General features: G+C 41.2%; 1 protein-coding gene across 1 annotated transcript; it reads right to left on the minus strand.

Annotated features, from left to right (window-relative positions):
- Positions 1 to 3,051: 3,051 nt before the first annotated feature.
- Positions 3,052 to 13,862, minus strand: LOC308370944 (NLR family CARD domain-containing protein 3-like; the record flags this gene model as incomplete). Its single annotated transcript, XM_080845693.1, has 7 exons — positions 3,052 to 3,430; positions 5,343 to 5,414; positions 6,769 to 6,870; positions 7,021 to 7,194; positions 8,998 to 10,842; positions 11,897 to 11,977; positions 13,765 to 13,862. 7 exons carry the CDS (start codon positions 13,860 to 13,862, stop codon positions 3,052 to 3,054), a joined length of 2,751 nt encoding a protein of 916 aa, XP_080701819.1.
- Positions 13,863 to 14,324: the final 462 nt, after the last annotated feature.

Raw genomic sequence — 14,324 nt, forward strand, 5'->3', positions numbered from 1 at the left:
CTTTTTAAATTAATTTGAATATGCACATGAGCTCCACAATTATAGGCAGAAACACCATTCATATGTATGACAAATACATCTGCCCAATCTTCATCCAATCATCCTACTGCCAATGGGAGATGGCAATGTTGCTTTTAGACCGGCCTCTAACCTAAAAACTGCCTGGCTTGATAGTACCTTCCAGGGGTATGGTGTTTCTGCATATTCAATCAGGACATATTCAAGAAGTGTGACGCTCATTTGCATACTCAAAATAATTTACTATGGACTCATAATACCGAAATGTCTACATCCTGTCTAAGTTAGGAACTCAGAGAATAAACAGATTCTCATCCAACTTTCAAAGAGCTTTGGAGAAAAGAGTCAAAAAAGGAAGAATTTTGAATTTAGGTTGATGCACTTTGCTTTGACTGTTCAGAAATAATAGCAGAAAGGCACCCAGGAATAAAGAATAAAATTAACCTGCTAAAAAGTGCACAAAAGGGTTTAAAATCCACATAAAGATGTTGCATACAATCTGGCCAAGTAATTATATGTATACAGTATGTAACCCCTACTTCCCTAGTACTATAAAATACACTTACATTAAACAGAACTGAATCCTGGGTTCCCAGCTATTGTTGGTGAGTGGGCTGGACTTCCTGTCTACCACTATAGCTAGGATGTTTAGTAATACAATTATATATGGTGAGTATTCTATACCACAACTAAGTGTAAAAGACTCTGACCAGACCGTTACAATAATCTAAACAAAAATGTCTTTGTATGGCTGGATGAATATGCAGACGAGGCTTGGACTTGACCTTTCAGCATTTATTCTGTAACACCCCTTCACAGACTTCCAAGCAAGGGCAAATAACAATTATAATGTATATACTACATACTACTATAAGCTTCCCACTGTGCAGTACATTGCAGCCTACTGAAACCCACAGGCTACAACACTAGCAGCAAGGCACTTAGATCATATAGTGAGGTACAATAAATGGAAGGAATAAAAATAAAAACATACACTTATGAATAAAGTACATGACCAATAAGTAGTAATAACACTCAGGCAAACATACCTGTAACACAGAAATGACAGCCTCCTGACCATTCAGTTCAGTTCAGAAATGACACAGGTTTCACAACCTCCTGACCGTCCATCCCCTCTGTTGTCAGAAATGTTTTATTAAATTTAGTTATGCAATTGTCTAATAATGAAAAAATGTCATTGTGAACGCTTGTGTCCAGTTCAGTTCAGTTCAGTTCAGTTCAGTTCCAGGCCAATAATGTTTGTTCCTGTTTCTCTAGTCTAGCCCTACAGAATACACAAAAGCTGACACACGAGACCAGGGTAATACAATGCTGGTATCGTACAACAATGTAGTTAGCCAGTAAGCACCTACTAGACAACCATTTGATGACTCCCACGTATTTCATGCTGCTAATTTGCATATTTAACACGATGCAATTAGCGAAAGTGTTAGAACACAATCTTACATCACAAAAAATACGCCTATGTCATGGGAAACTAAAAAATACTAATTAATTTCGTTAATGAAGGATTAAAGAATCCCAGTTTACCTCCTTCATAGACTTCCAAGCAAGGGAAAGTCTTGAGGTGTGTCACACCAATTATTGCCTGAGCCCAGTAAAAAGAATATTTACATTTATACAGCAGGATTTTGGGGAAAATAATTAAAGACTTTAAGCTTCATGTTTCACATTATAACATAAGTACCAAACTAATAAGTGGACATGAATCAAACATAACAGCAAGGTGCCTCCACCAAGGAAATGTTGTACAAGTGTACCTGGCAGGAAATATGCAAATCCTCAGAAATAATAACAATGGGAGCAGTAATGGAAGAAACAAGCTCCTAATACCAGTGCTTTCAGTCAAACAATAGTGACTGATGGGCGCACTCTGATGACATGTTTAGGACAAAAAGGCGGCATTTATTTTGCATTCACTGTACACCAAGAAAAACGATTGAAATTAAATTTGACACCACATACATGTAAAACACATTTAGCACACAAGTCAAAACATCAATTCAGTGAATCTGTTCACATTAGCAATCTTGCAAAACTATGTTGGAGCGGGTTACTAATCAAGGCAAAAGGCATCATCGTTACTTCAAGCACATAGAATCAATGAAAGAAAAGCACTAACAAAATAAATCATTTTCTTAAAGGGCCTTACTATATACATATATAATACTATTATACTGGAATTGGAGGGTGTTTGGTCCCAATGGACAGGATGCCCTTACTTAAGCTCTTCTGTAAACAAGTACAAACAGACACAACTACCAACATTTTACAGAAAGATAACTCTGTAACTCGTAATTATGAAGTTGAAGTTGACAATAAATGTAAAGATGTTGCATACAAACTGGCCAAGTAATTATATACATCACATAATATAATGATATTAGTGAATCCAAAACAGAGATATCTTGTTGGCATTCTACAGAATCATTTAAATGCAAAATAAACTGATGGCCTTTGACTCGTGTGGTGGAAAATCTCTTGCCAAAGAGTCAGGAGTCTGAAGTTAGTTGAGAGGTGAACCCTTTATTTACACAAACAGGGGAGCCAGTTCATGAACTGTCTGAAACAATCATTTAGTGCATCAGTTTAAGACCTCCAAGTCCAATGAAAAATTTAGAGCGCATGAGCAAAGTCTCTGCTGCTGACCCCTGAAGGGATCATGCTGGCGTCTGGGGTCGTCTTCTTGGTCCTTCTGTGTTGTCCTTCTCTGGTTCCCTCCCTCCTTCCCTCCATCATCCATGTTTGGACGTTCATGAATGACTATTCCAGCAGTAAAGATCAGTGTCCACCAGCATGTAGACAGATGGCTCTCATGCAGTGCCATCCAGAAATATTGGCACCCTTAGTGAATGTGACTAAAACAGGCTATGAAAAAATACATTTGCCAATTTAGTATATCATTTGGAAGACAAAATGATAAAAAGGCATTTTAAATGCAACAGACTGCAAATAATAATAATTAGTATGATTTTCACATGGCACCACTATTCTCTTAACAGGTCTAACATTTCATTGAGTAAAGCCGGAGAGAAAGCCAGGGGGGTTTATGGCGTCTGGCTTCGAGAGCGCCGGCTCTGCGGGTTTCAGCTTGCGGGGGTCCCTGGACACCCGGGGGTCCTGGTTGGGCTTAGAGTCCGACTTGCGGGGATCCACGTTGCGCTGCCGTGGGTCCGCTTTGACGCGGGGGTCACGGGGGTCGCTTGGGGGCCCCTTCTGCAGCCGGGGGTCGCTCTGGGGGGGTTTGGGCTGGGTCTGCGGCTGGCTCTGCTGGCTCTTGAGCATCTCGTTCGGTTTCTTCAGAGACTTCAGGATGGACGACACACTTCCGCCACCGTCCTCCTCGTCACTGGGGTACCACTTCGTCGTCTCGTCTGGAACAATGGGTGTCCTTGCAGCTTCAAATTAACGTGATGTCACTTTATATAAAATCATATTTCTCAAGAATTTCAATATGCACATTTAAAAAAAAAATATTTTTCTATTTCTTTCGACGTATTGACTAGAATTGTACCTCATATGTAAGTAATTTAAGACGAAAGTGTTCAATAGGATAAGTGTCTACCTAGAGACTAAATGTAAACAGAGATACATACCCAAGACAATGGCGAACACTTTCTCTCATTCAAATGTAACAAAATAGTATCCAATGATTAAGGTAATATGCATATTAGGTCTACTCTCTAGACAGATCTCACATTGTATTGATTTAAGCAGAAATTAAAGCTATTTACCAAAATGCAGGTGTTGTAAATATAAATAACACATTGCAATAAATGATTGTCTGTTTTTGGTTTCTCACTATACAAAATAATCTGCAACCTACTTGTAGGAGAGTCATCATATTCTCTTAAGTCCGATTCATCTTCCTTTTTAATTTCATCTTTGCAGGCAATTTCTTCTTTGCAGGCCAATGTTGTGGATCTTTCTGATTCAGTCTTACAGTTTTCTTCCTCTTTCTGAATTTCAGACAGATACTTTTGCAGGAAATCATCAAATTCTTCATCTTGTACCTCCTTCTTCACTGACACGAGCAGTTGTGATGGTTCAGTAGATCCTGACATTTTAGTTCTGTTTTGCAAAAGAAAAAAAAAAGCTTAATATAGTGAAGATGCGCAAACAAGAATTGCAGTATAGTTGGTCAACTATAGACCCACATCCTCTCTCACATTTCAGAAAGATTAGTTTACCCTCAGAGGGTAAACTAGAAACCCATATCCTTACGGACATTTCAGAAAGATTAGTTTTGACAGATATGGTGGAGAGAGACAGGAGATAGGGAGCAAGCCCTATCAGCAACTTCACTGTAGAAATAATTTAAATTAAGTTAATTCAGTGCAAAGTCCTGCTAAAAAGTCAAATGAACAATTAAAAACAGATGAGTGAAGTCTCTCTGAAGGCTGCTGACCCCCAAAGGGATCATGGTGGCATGTGGGATCATCTTCTTGCTTCTTCTGTGTCATCATGCTATGGTTCCCTCCTGTTTGGATGTTCATGAATGACCATTCCAACAGTAAAGATCAGTGTCCATCAGCGTATAGACACATGGTTCTCGCTTTTCCCCCTGAATGGGTCTAGAAACCAACATGTAACATAAACTTGGCCTTGCTGGGGCTGTTTTACCCGCTGCAAGCGGAAGCTGCTGCTGGTGGTGGTGCTGCTGCTGCTGGTGCTGCTGCTGTTGCTGCTGCTACTGCTGCTGGACTCTCCTTTCTGAAGGTTTGACCTTTCACCCTAGAAGACAAACATTAATCACAGTGAGCCAGCGACTTACCTTACTCATCACCAAAGGGTGAAACTCACACAAAGCTCTGTTTTAGTTTTACCATCTCTGTTGTTTGTAAACACACACACACACATATGCCCACTAACACACGTTTGTGTTGTACACTCTACTGTTTCCAGTTGGGTTTGAACACAAACACACACACACACACACAAACACACACACACACACACACACACACACACACACACACAGCTCTGGTGACACTCACTTTAGTGTCTCCAGGTTGCAGTGGGGATACTTGAGGAGGTCTGAGAGATGCAAAACTACTGCATCATGTTTATAACACCCACATACTTTTATATACACAACACACACACACACACAGCTTTGTTGAAGTGTGTTAACACTCTCACTAGTTCTTCAATTTGCAGTGGGGATTCAACACACACATGCTCTGCTGAAGTGTGTTGTCACTCGCACTTGTTTGAAGTGGGGATTCAACACACACACACACACACATACACACACACACACACACACACACACAGCTCTGTTGATGTGTGTTAACATTTACAATAGTCTCTCCAGTTTGCATTGGGGATTCTTGAGTAGGTCTGAGAGATGCTGAACTCCTGCATCATGAAGCCTATTCGCCTTATTCCCCTCGCGGCCATTTTGAAAATGAAAACGAGGCTTAGCTGGGTAAACCCGACCAGATGCCATTCTCTACCATACGAAGAGTAATGATGGATGGAGAATGGACCACAATTCTTCTCTCCTTGCCCCCTATAACCGCGGTATTAATAGAATATTTTTTGCAACTCACCGTCAACATCATGTTTATTTATTTGACTAATATGAAATGCACCAAACATGGAATGTGTGTGCCAAAATACTGTAGAAGCTGAGAACGTGAGTAACCTTTGAACAGCCTCTGAACTCTAATACCTTAAAGTAACAGTATTTAGCAATTGTACTTAAGGGTAAGGATTGGCAATCTAATCTTAAAATAACAGCTTTAATGCGCTACCTTGACGTTTATTATGGAGAATGGGCTCTGTGCTATTGCCATAGCAGGGTCCGTAGGCATATTACTGCGTTATGTATGTTTGCCCTAAGACTCCCGGTTACTACTGTCTGCCGAAGTAGCTTATTTACCGTTTTGTGTTACACGTGCTTCATGTTTGAATGTGTTAGGAAAGTCTTTGACGCACTAGTTTGTCATAGTGTCAAAGTAAGGGAATTTCAACTGGTTTCACTAGGCTAGTTTAAGAAGCTAATATTGCGTTAGCGATGTAGCAATTCCTCCCATCTGTTGCATCTAACTTAGTTACCTTGATCATGTAGGGGATCTCATTCTTTCTCATGGAGACCAATGCCCTCGCTCTCACACTTGCCCTGTCACTTACTCGCTCTTTTTGACTGCAAAAGCATTGTTATTCACAAGATCATCCCGGTTAGAGAAATGTCAACAGGCTTAGCCGCGAACATCTCGTTAGTGATGTAGCAATTCATACCATCTGTTGCATCTAACTTAGCTACCTTGACCAAGAAGGGGATCTCACTCTCTCTTGGAGGGAAATGCCTTCTCTCTCTCTTTATGACTGCAAAAGCATTGTTATTTACAAGATCATCCCGGTTAGAGAAAAAAGTTGCCATTAATCACCTGCCATTTTACACATTTGTGACTTATTCGCGCTAGCAATTCTGACAGTATAACTTAACTGCCATTTGCTAGCTAGCCAAGTAAAAAAACATGATGCTGACGGTGAGTTGCAAAAATAATCTATTAATGCCGAGGTTATAAGGGGCAAGGGCAGAAGATATGAGGTCCATTAAAAATAATCTATTAATGCCTCAATAATAAAGGGCAAGGGCAGTAGATATGTACTTCATTTTCAGTCCATCATTACTCTTCGTAGTACAGAATGACCTCAGGTTGGGTTATACCCAGCTAAGCCTCATTTTCGTTTGAAAATGGCGCTGCAGGGGAATAAGGCGAATTATATTTCAGGTCCAGCTCCTTCAAACTGAAGGAGGTCAATCTGGCAGCTGATGCTAAAGCAGCGCAGCTCTTCTCTGTGAGGTAACAACTCTCCAGCCTGGGAGAAACATAATGACACAACTGATTATTACATTCACACACCATACTTCCACAACACAGTGAACAACACACACACACACACACAAACACACACACATACACACACACACACACACACAGAGCTCTGTTGTAGTGTGATGACACTCACACTAGTTTCTCCAGTTTGCAGTGGGGATTCTTGAGAAGGTCTGAAATATGCTGAAATCCTTCATCATAAATATTATTGCCTCTCAGGTCCAGCTCCTTCAAACTGCAGGAGGTTGATCTGGCAGCTGATGCTAGAGCAGCACAGCTCTTCTCCGTGAGGGAACAATACTCAGGCCTGGGAGAAACATAATGACAAATATGATTATTACACACACATACCTACCTATACAACACAATTTTGCTCCAGTAAGGCAAGATGCTGTACATGAAGAAAGATGGCATAGGGATTAACAGAAAAACTGAAATATTTGCTTGATGAAGAAAATGAGCACCGTAAGAGAAGACCTTGCTATCAAAAGCAGCGGGGCCAAAAAAACACAAAAGATGACTTATGACGGGTACTTTGTTTGTGGGAAAGCTGGACACTGGTCCCAAAACTAGCCAGAGTGATATAGAGGGGAGAAAAAGACGTACAAACATGACTAAACCTTGTTACTGACATTACTGAGGGGCAAGCTGAAGATAGAGATGGAGAGGAAATAGAGGGGGAGAAAAAGACGTACAAACATGACTAAACCTTGAGAGGAAATTGTAGACATACATTTTGAAAATGTTTTTGCATTACTGGCTGCTCTGCACAGCCCTAAGCTTACACTAATGGTGGCAAGACAACCAATATCATTTTTGTGTGATTCTGGCGCCGGCAGATCTGTAATCAGAATACAAGTTATGCCACGCACACACACACACACACACACACACACACACACACAGAAGATTAGGTTTGAAGATTCTGAAACAGGACAGATTCAAATACAGATCATCATTTTAAAAATGCCCTGCAAACTTTTTATGGAGAGATTTGATGGGTGGGTTGGGCATTAGAGTTGTTCCAACAATACATGGTACTATAGCACACAAGTGGTCACCCTCACACACAAACACCTACAGCACTTCACAATCACAGTGACATCACACTAAATGCACACACTCTTTACAGGGTGCCCCATCAACACACACACACACACACACACACACACACACACACACACAAACTGGTGACAAACTGGCTGGTATGATGTTCATGATGTACATATGATGTCATTTTCAGTCATCAGTGGGAAGGTGCTTGCCTAGTAAGTTAGGTCTACTGAGTGTTTAATAATAGGATATGCAACATGATCTCAAGCTGGGACACTAAAACGTGAATTCTATAACTGATTGTTCCAACCCTTGATTGTGATTGGCTATATCGCGTTCCATGCCGTTGTACAATCCAGCATTACCTTTCAAGTTGTCCTCATAACATTCTATTACAGACATGGGCAAAGTACGGCCCGCGGGCCGCATACGGCCCTTTGGGCTTTTTATTCTGGCCCACCGAACTTGTCCAAATATTGTTTCTCCTGTAATGCCCTCATTTCCCCGCTAGATGGCGCATGATATCGCAATGCATGTGTGGGCTAAAGCGACCTTTGTTTATTGTTTCCATGGTAACATGAGCCATCTCAGAATAATTCGCTTTTTTCTCTAGGCAATTTCTGATATGCAGCACATGAAGGTAGGAGAACGCAGGGTAAAGAAAATGGTGCATGTGTAAGGTCTGTGCTCTGTCCCAGTCTTGCTTCCCTATGTATCCCTTGTGTTCTCACATGTGTCTTCATTTGTGTTTGTTTACCCTTGTCTCCTCGTGTCTGTTTCCTCACGCCCTCCCCTTGTTAGTCTGCTTGTGCTGTTTATTAGTTTGTCTCCCTTGTGTGTCATGTGATCTTTGTAGTCTAGTCTATGTGCTTCCTTGTTCCCACCATATGCTTTTCACCATGTGCTTCCCTGTGTTTGTTTGTCATGGGCCCTCGTTGCTGTCATTGTCTCCCACACACACACACACACACACACACACACACACACACACACACACACACACACACACACACACACACACACACACAGTCACAGATGTAGGTACAGGTCTACTTACAGTGCTGATGTGACCACTGGCACCATCTTCAGTAGAACATCATCTGGACTGAGGAGTTCAGTCTGATCTTCTTCTGGTGTCTTTATGTACTTCTGCAGGTCAAACTCATCCAGATGCTCTTCTGAAATCACAAACTCAAACGTCTGAGTCATCCACTCTCCTGGTAAGAGCATTTCCACAGACAGAGCTCCAGATCTCCTGTCGATGACCTCCACAACAGCGTGGTGGTTCAGCTCATTCAGACAGTAGAACAGGTTGATCCTTCTGTCTGATTTATTCTGATATCTGTCAGACCGGACGATTATTCTTAATTTTGTCTTCTCCATGCTGATCTTGCGTTTGACATACTGAACTGTTTTCTCTGAGCTCTGTGATTGGCTATTTGTTTGAGGCAGAAGGTGTCTCAAGAGATTCTGATTGGACTCCAGTGAGAGGCCCAGGAGGAAGCAGAGGAAAAGGTCCAGATGTCCATTCTCACTCCCTAAGGCCAGATTCACTGCAGTCTTGTGTAGGCCATGAAGTGTTGCAGCTCTGAACAGACCAGAGAGCTGAGAGGTTTGCTGTTGGTCTGGCATGTTTCTCTCTCTGTGTCTGAAGCAGAGGAACACATATAAAGCTGCAAGAAACTCCTGAATGCTCAGATGCACAAAGCTGAACATCTTCGCCTTGTACTGCCAAGCCTCCTCTCTGAAGATCTGAGTACACACTCCTGAGTACACTGATGCTTCTGTGACATCAATGCCACACTCAATCAGGTCTCCCTCATAGAAGATCAGACGGCCCGTCTCCAGGTGTCGGAAAGCCAGTTTCCCCAGTTTGAAAATCATCTCTTCGTCAGTCTCCTTTCTCTCTGTGTCCTTTTCTTTTGTGGTGCTTGTCTGGATGCTCAGGAAGTGTGTGTACATCTGAGTCAAAGTCCTTGGCATTTCAACTTTCTCAGATTCATCTGACGTTCTCTCTAAAACAGTGGCTGAAATCCAGCAGAAGATTGGAATGTGGCACATGATGTAGAGGCTCCTGGATGACTTCAGGTGTGTGATGGTTCTGCTTGCCAGGTTCTCATCACTGATTCTCTTCCTGAAGTACTCCTCTTTCTGTGGGTCGTTGAATCCCCTTATTTCTGTCACCTGGTTGACACACTCAGGAGGGATCTGATTGGCTGCTGCTGGTCGAGTGGTGATCCAGAGGAGAGCAGAGGGAAGCAGATTCCCTTTGATGAGATTCGTCAGCAGCACCTCCACTGAGGCTGGCTCTGTCACATCACAAAACGTCGGGTTGGAGTGGAAATCTAGAGGAATTCGACACTCATCCAGACCATCCAAGATAAACATGACTCTGTTCTCTGACCTGCTGAAGACTGTTGGATCTTTCATTCCGGGGATAAAGTGCTGAACAAGATCCACCAGACTGATTTTCTCATCCCGCCTCATCAGGTTGAGCTGTCGGAATGTAAGAGGAAAAATGAAGTGGACATCCTGATTGGCCTTTCCTTCAGCCCAGTCCAGTATGAACTTCCGCACAGAGACTGTTTTTCCGATGCCTGCTACTCCCTTTGTCAGTACTGTTCTGATGGGTTTGTCTTGTTCAGGTGAGGGTTTAAAGACGTCACTGCATTCGATTGGTCTGTCTTGTGCGGCTTCTCTCCAGGGTGCTTTTTCTAGTTGTCTGACCTCATGTTCATAGTTGACCTCTCCTCCCTCTATGATGTAGTGCTCTGTGTAGATCTCCTGGAGGAGTCTGGTGTCTCCCTGATTTGGTATTCCCTCCATCGGCTGCTGAAACGTCTTCTGCAGATGAGACTTGTGGACCTGACGCATTTGTGTATTTATTGGACCAAGTTGGCAACTGTGTGTGAAAATTAAACCAAAATAATTACAGATGTAATTAACATACAAACACACACACTGCATAACCAAGAGATCATTCAAATGTTACAGAGGGATTTTACTTAAATTAACTCCAGCCCTGTTCTCCCCTCATGCTCCTTCCTCGGGTGATTATGTTAAAGCCCCATTATGCAACAATTATACTTCAGAATTAGGGTAAGGATAAGCAGTTTAACCTTAAAATAACAGCTTAAAAAAAAATTGGGGCGCTACAATGACTTTTAATATAGAGAATCGCCTCCGTGCCATTGCCATAGCAGGGTCCATAGGCATATAACTGCGTTCTGTAGTTTTGCCTGCTGCAGCCCGCCGACCTGACTTGTTTACTTTCTGCCGATCTAGTAAGTAGCTTATTTGCCGTCTTGCTTTGTCTTATGTTGCACTTGCTTGATGTTTGACAGTGTAAGGACAGTTATTGAGTAACTAGTTTGTCATAATGTCAAAGTCAGCACATTTCAAGAGATTTCGTTAGTTTTAGCTGCTAGCATACCTTTAGCGAATAGCTATTGATCCGCTGTGCTGCTTTAAGGTGGACCTTTAAGTTTCATATTTCCTCTGCAGTCCTTCTCTACGGCTTTCACCACATTTCACCTGGTGATGCTGGAGGACTGCAGGAGTTCTGAATGATGCCTCATTAGGACCTTAGAGTTTGTCTATCTAGTGTGGCTATGTGGGGGGTAGAGGGATCGGTTAGTAATCAGAAGGTTGCTAGTTCGGTTCCCTGTCAAAGTGTCCTTGAGCAAGATACTAAAATAGTATACAGTACATCATTTAGCACTTTGGATAAGTGTCTGCTAAATGACTAAATGTTAATGTAAATGTGATAGAATACACAGACATCATTTACATTTAAGACTGTAGCTGAAATGGCCTATCCTCACCTATCATTTAAATACTACAGCAATGATCTTACTGTTCAGAGGAAGAGTCTCCTAGTCTTCAGAATGACCAGACCCATCCTCAACATTAATCATCAATCAGTCGTCATTTGAATACTACAGCAATGATCTTACTGTTCAGCAGAAGAGTCTCCCAGTCTTCTGATCTTTGATGGAGGCATCATGAACTCTTCAGAAGAGATGGGCGAGTCTGACCTGGGATTAAAACACAACACAGTGTGGAGTTGTTAGCCTATACATCCAGGATTGAACCCATACTGCTGACTCATGATGAACACACACTGATCATAGTATATATAGTATATGGGCCAATCTACCGAATTCGTGTAATATGCAGTCCCTCATCAATAACAATTATTTACAAAACAATTAGGTATTTAGGCATAGATATTTACTAAGAAAATGTTATTGTCTATATAAACCCAATGCATTAAATGAGATACTGATAAGCTAAATATATACAAGATCATAATTTATAAGGTACTTTCTATTGGGAAGTAGCTTTCCCCAACCCTGGCATCTAAATTTCAATGATCTAATTCCAAAGATCTTTTTGATTGGGTTTAAACAGAACTTGGAATATTTAGATTTATTGTGGGTTTAATTTTTAAATAAATAAACTATACTCAAAAAATCATGTCCCCAGTTTTCATGTCACTACCGAAACACAAGAGTTTTAGTCCATTGGCTGAGCCTGTGTTTTAGCCACGACCCTGCATTTTTGACCATGCAGTGACACTGCATCCCTGTCCCTCCTGGTTGAATGGTAAGTAGCTTAATCCTATAGTTTTTATATAAATGTGTTCCAAAGCCTGAAAATCAACGTGTAACCTTAAGAATTGTCACTACCGAAACCCATGTTTTCTTCAATTAAGTAAATCTTTTGGGGTTTCATGCAACATCTTATGTTTGTATGTGTGTACACCTCTTCAAAGATTTGTTTGCAAGCCGTGTGCTTGCTAGAATTCTTTATTTATGCTTAAAGTTAGCTAGAATTGTCACTATCGAAACAGTCACCACCGAAACATATGGTAGTGACCTGATGATTTCAGTAGTGACAAAATGAAATGGTAAGTAGTTCAATCCCATCATTTTTAAATAGATGTGTTGTGTGGACTAAAGGGCGGCCCAGAGCACCTTTTGGAAGATTTTGGGAGAGAAATGAACATCCATCCAACAGTGCAGTCACTACCGAAACAGATGAATTGTATAAATTGAACTTGAAAATTTGGTCAAAATTTCATTTTGATGGATCTCATTGTGAAAACCTTCAAGAAATATTAGTAAAAATACTCTTCAGAGAAGGGAAGGAAACACAATCTGAACAGGTCAATAATAATACTTTTTTACTATAGTAAATGTGATGTTTCGGTAGTGACCATTTTTGGAAGAGGACACACAACACATTCTGAAAATACAATATAAAAATTGACTGTTCTTTTACTAGATATGTGTACTTTAGATATGATACAATATACATACGGAAAAAGTTTTGGGAATAACACATAAACAAATTAAAAATATTTCCAACCTGACTTTGCACCAATTCAGTAGATTGGCCCATATATCAAAATACCGGCCCACTTCCATAACCAACCGGCTTGCTGTCGAGTCATGCAGAGTAAATTATGCACAGAGTTAGAGTATCATCGTGATTATTGTTTCGATGTAACTACTCATTGAGACCAACTCTTCAAGCAATGTTTCATGTTTATAATGAAAAAATTATGCTAATTTCTAAACCTTGATCTTCTAACAAAAATGTGGTGCTTTTTCTACTGGAAACATAAAATAGTACTAAGTGTACCATGATGAAATAGGATACAATCAAAAAAAAACTCACTGCTCCTGTCTGCTAATCACACAAACACACACACACACACACACACACACACACACACACACACGAGAACATTCCTCTCACTGCTCCTATCTGCTTACCACAAACACACACACAGCATGAATCCTAGTCATAATCCTACCATCCAGTTGAAGAGTCTGCTTCGGAATGATCACTCTTCATGGACACACAGGTGGGTGTAGGGGAGTGTGACCTTCTGTTAGAGCTAGATCCCTCCATCCTAGAGAAGAAGAGAACTTCCATCACTGCTCATGTCTGCTACACACACACACACAACAAACATGTGCGCGCTCCATACCAGTGGCGGCTACTGAAATAATTCTCAGGGGGGGGGGGCAATTTTTGATAATGATTAAGGCGACCCATTCAGTAGGTACATTAAGTTAGCCGAGTTACTCATACAGCAATACCTTTTTGTCCACTATTGGCAGCAACCAACAGTAATATTTCCCCTCTTTCTACATAGCTAGAGTAGAACCGTGTGTGTGTGTGTGTGTGTGTGTGTGTGTGTGTGTGTGTGTGTGTGTGTGTGTGTGTGTGTGTGTGTGTGTGTGTGTGTGTGTGTGTGTGTACCTATGATTGCTCTGCTGTCTTCCCAGCTGTTGATGCAGGTCCTTTAGTTCATTCTTCAGGAAAGCCACAGTCTGTATAAACACACACACTTTACCTACACATTCATAT

Source organism: Sprattus sprattus (assembly GCF_963457725.1).
Source record: "Sprattus sprattus genome assembly, chromosome: 1".
Lineage (NCBI taxonomy): Eukaryota > Metazoa > Chordata > Actinopteri > Clupeiformes > Clupeidae > Sprattus > Sprattus sprattus.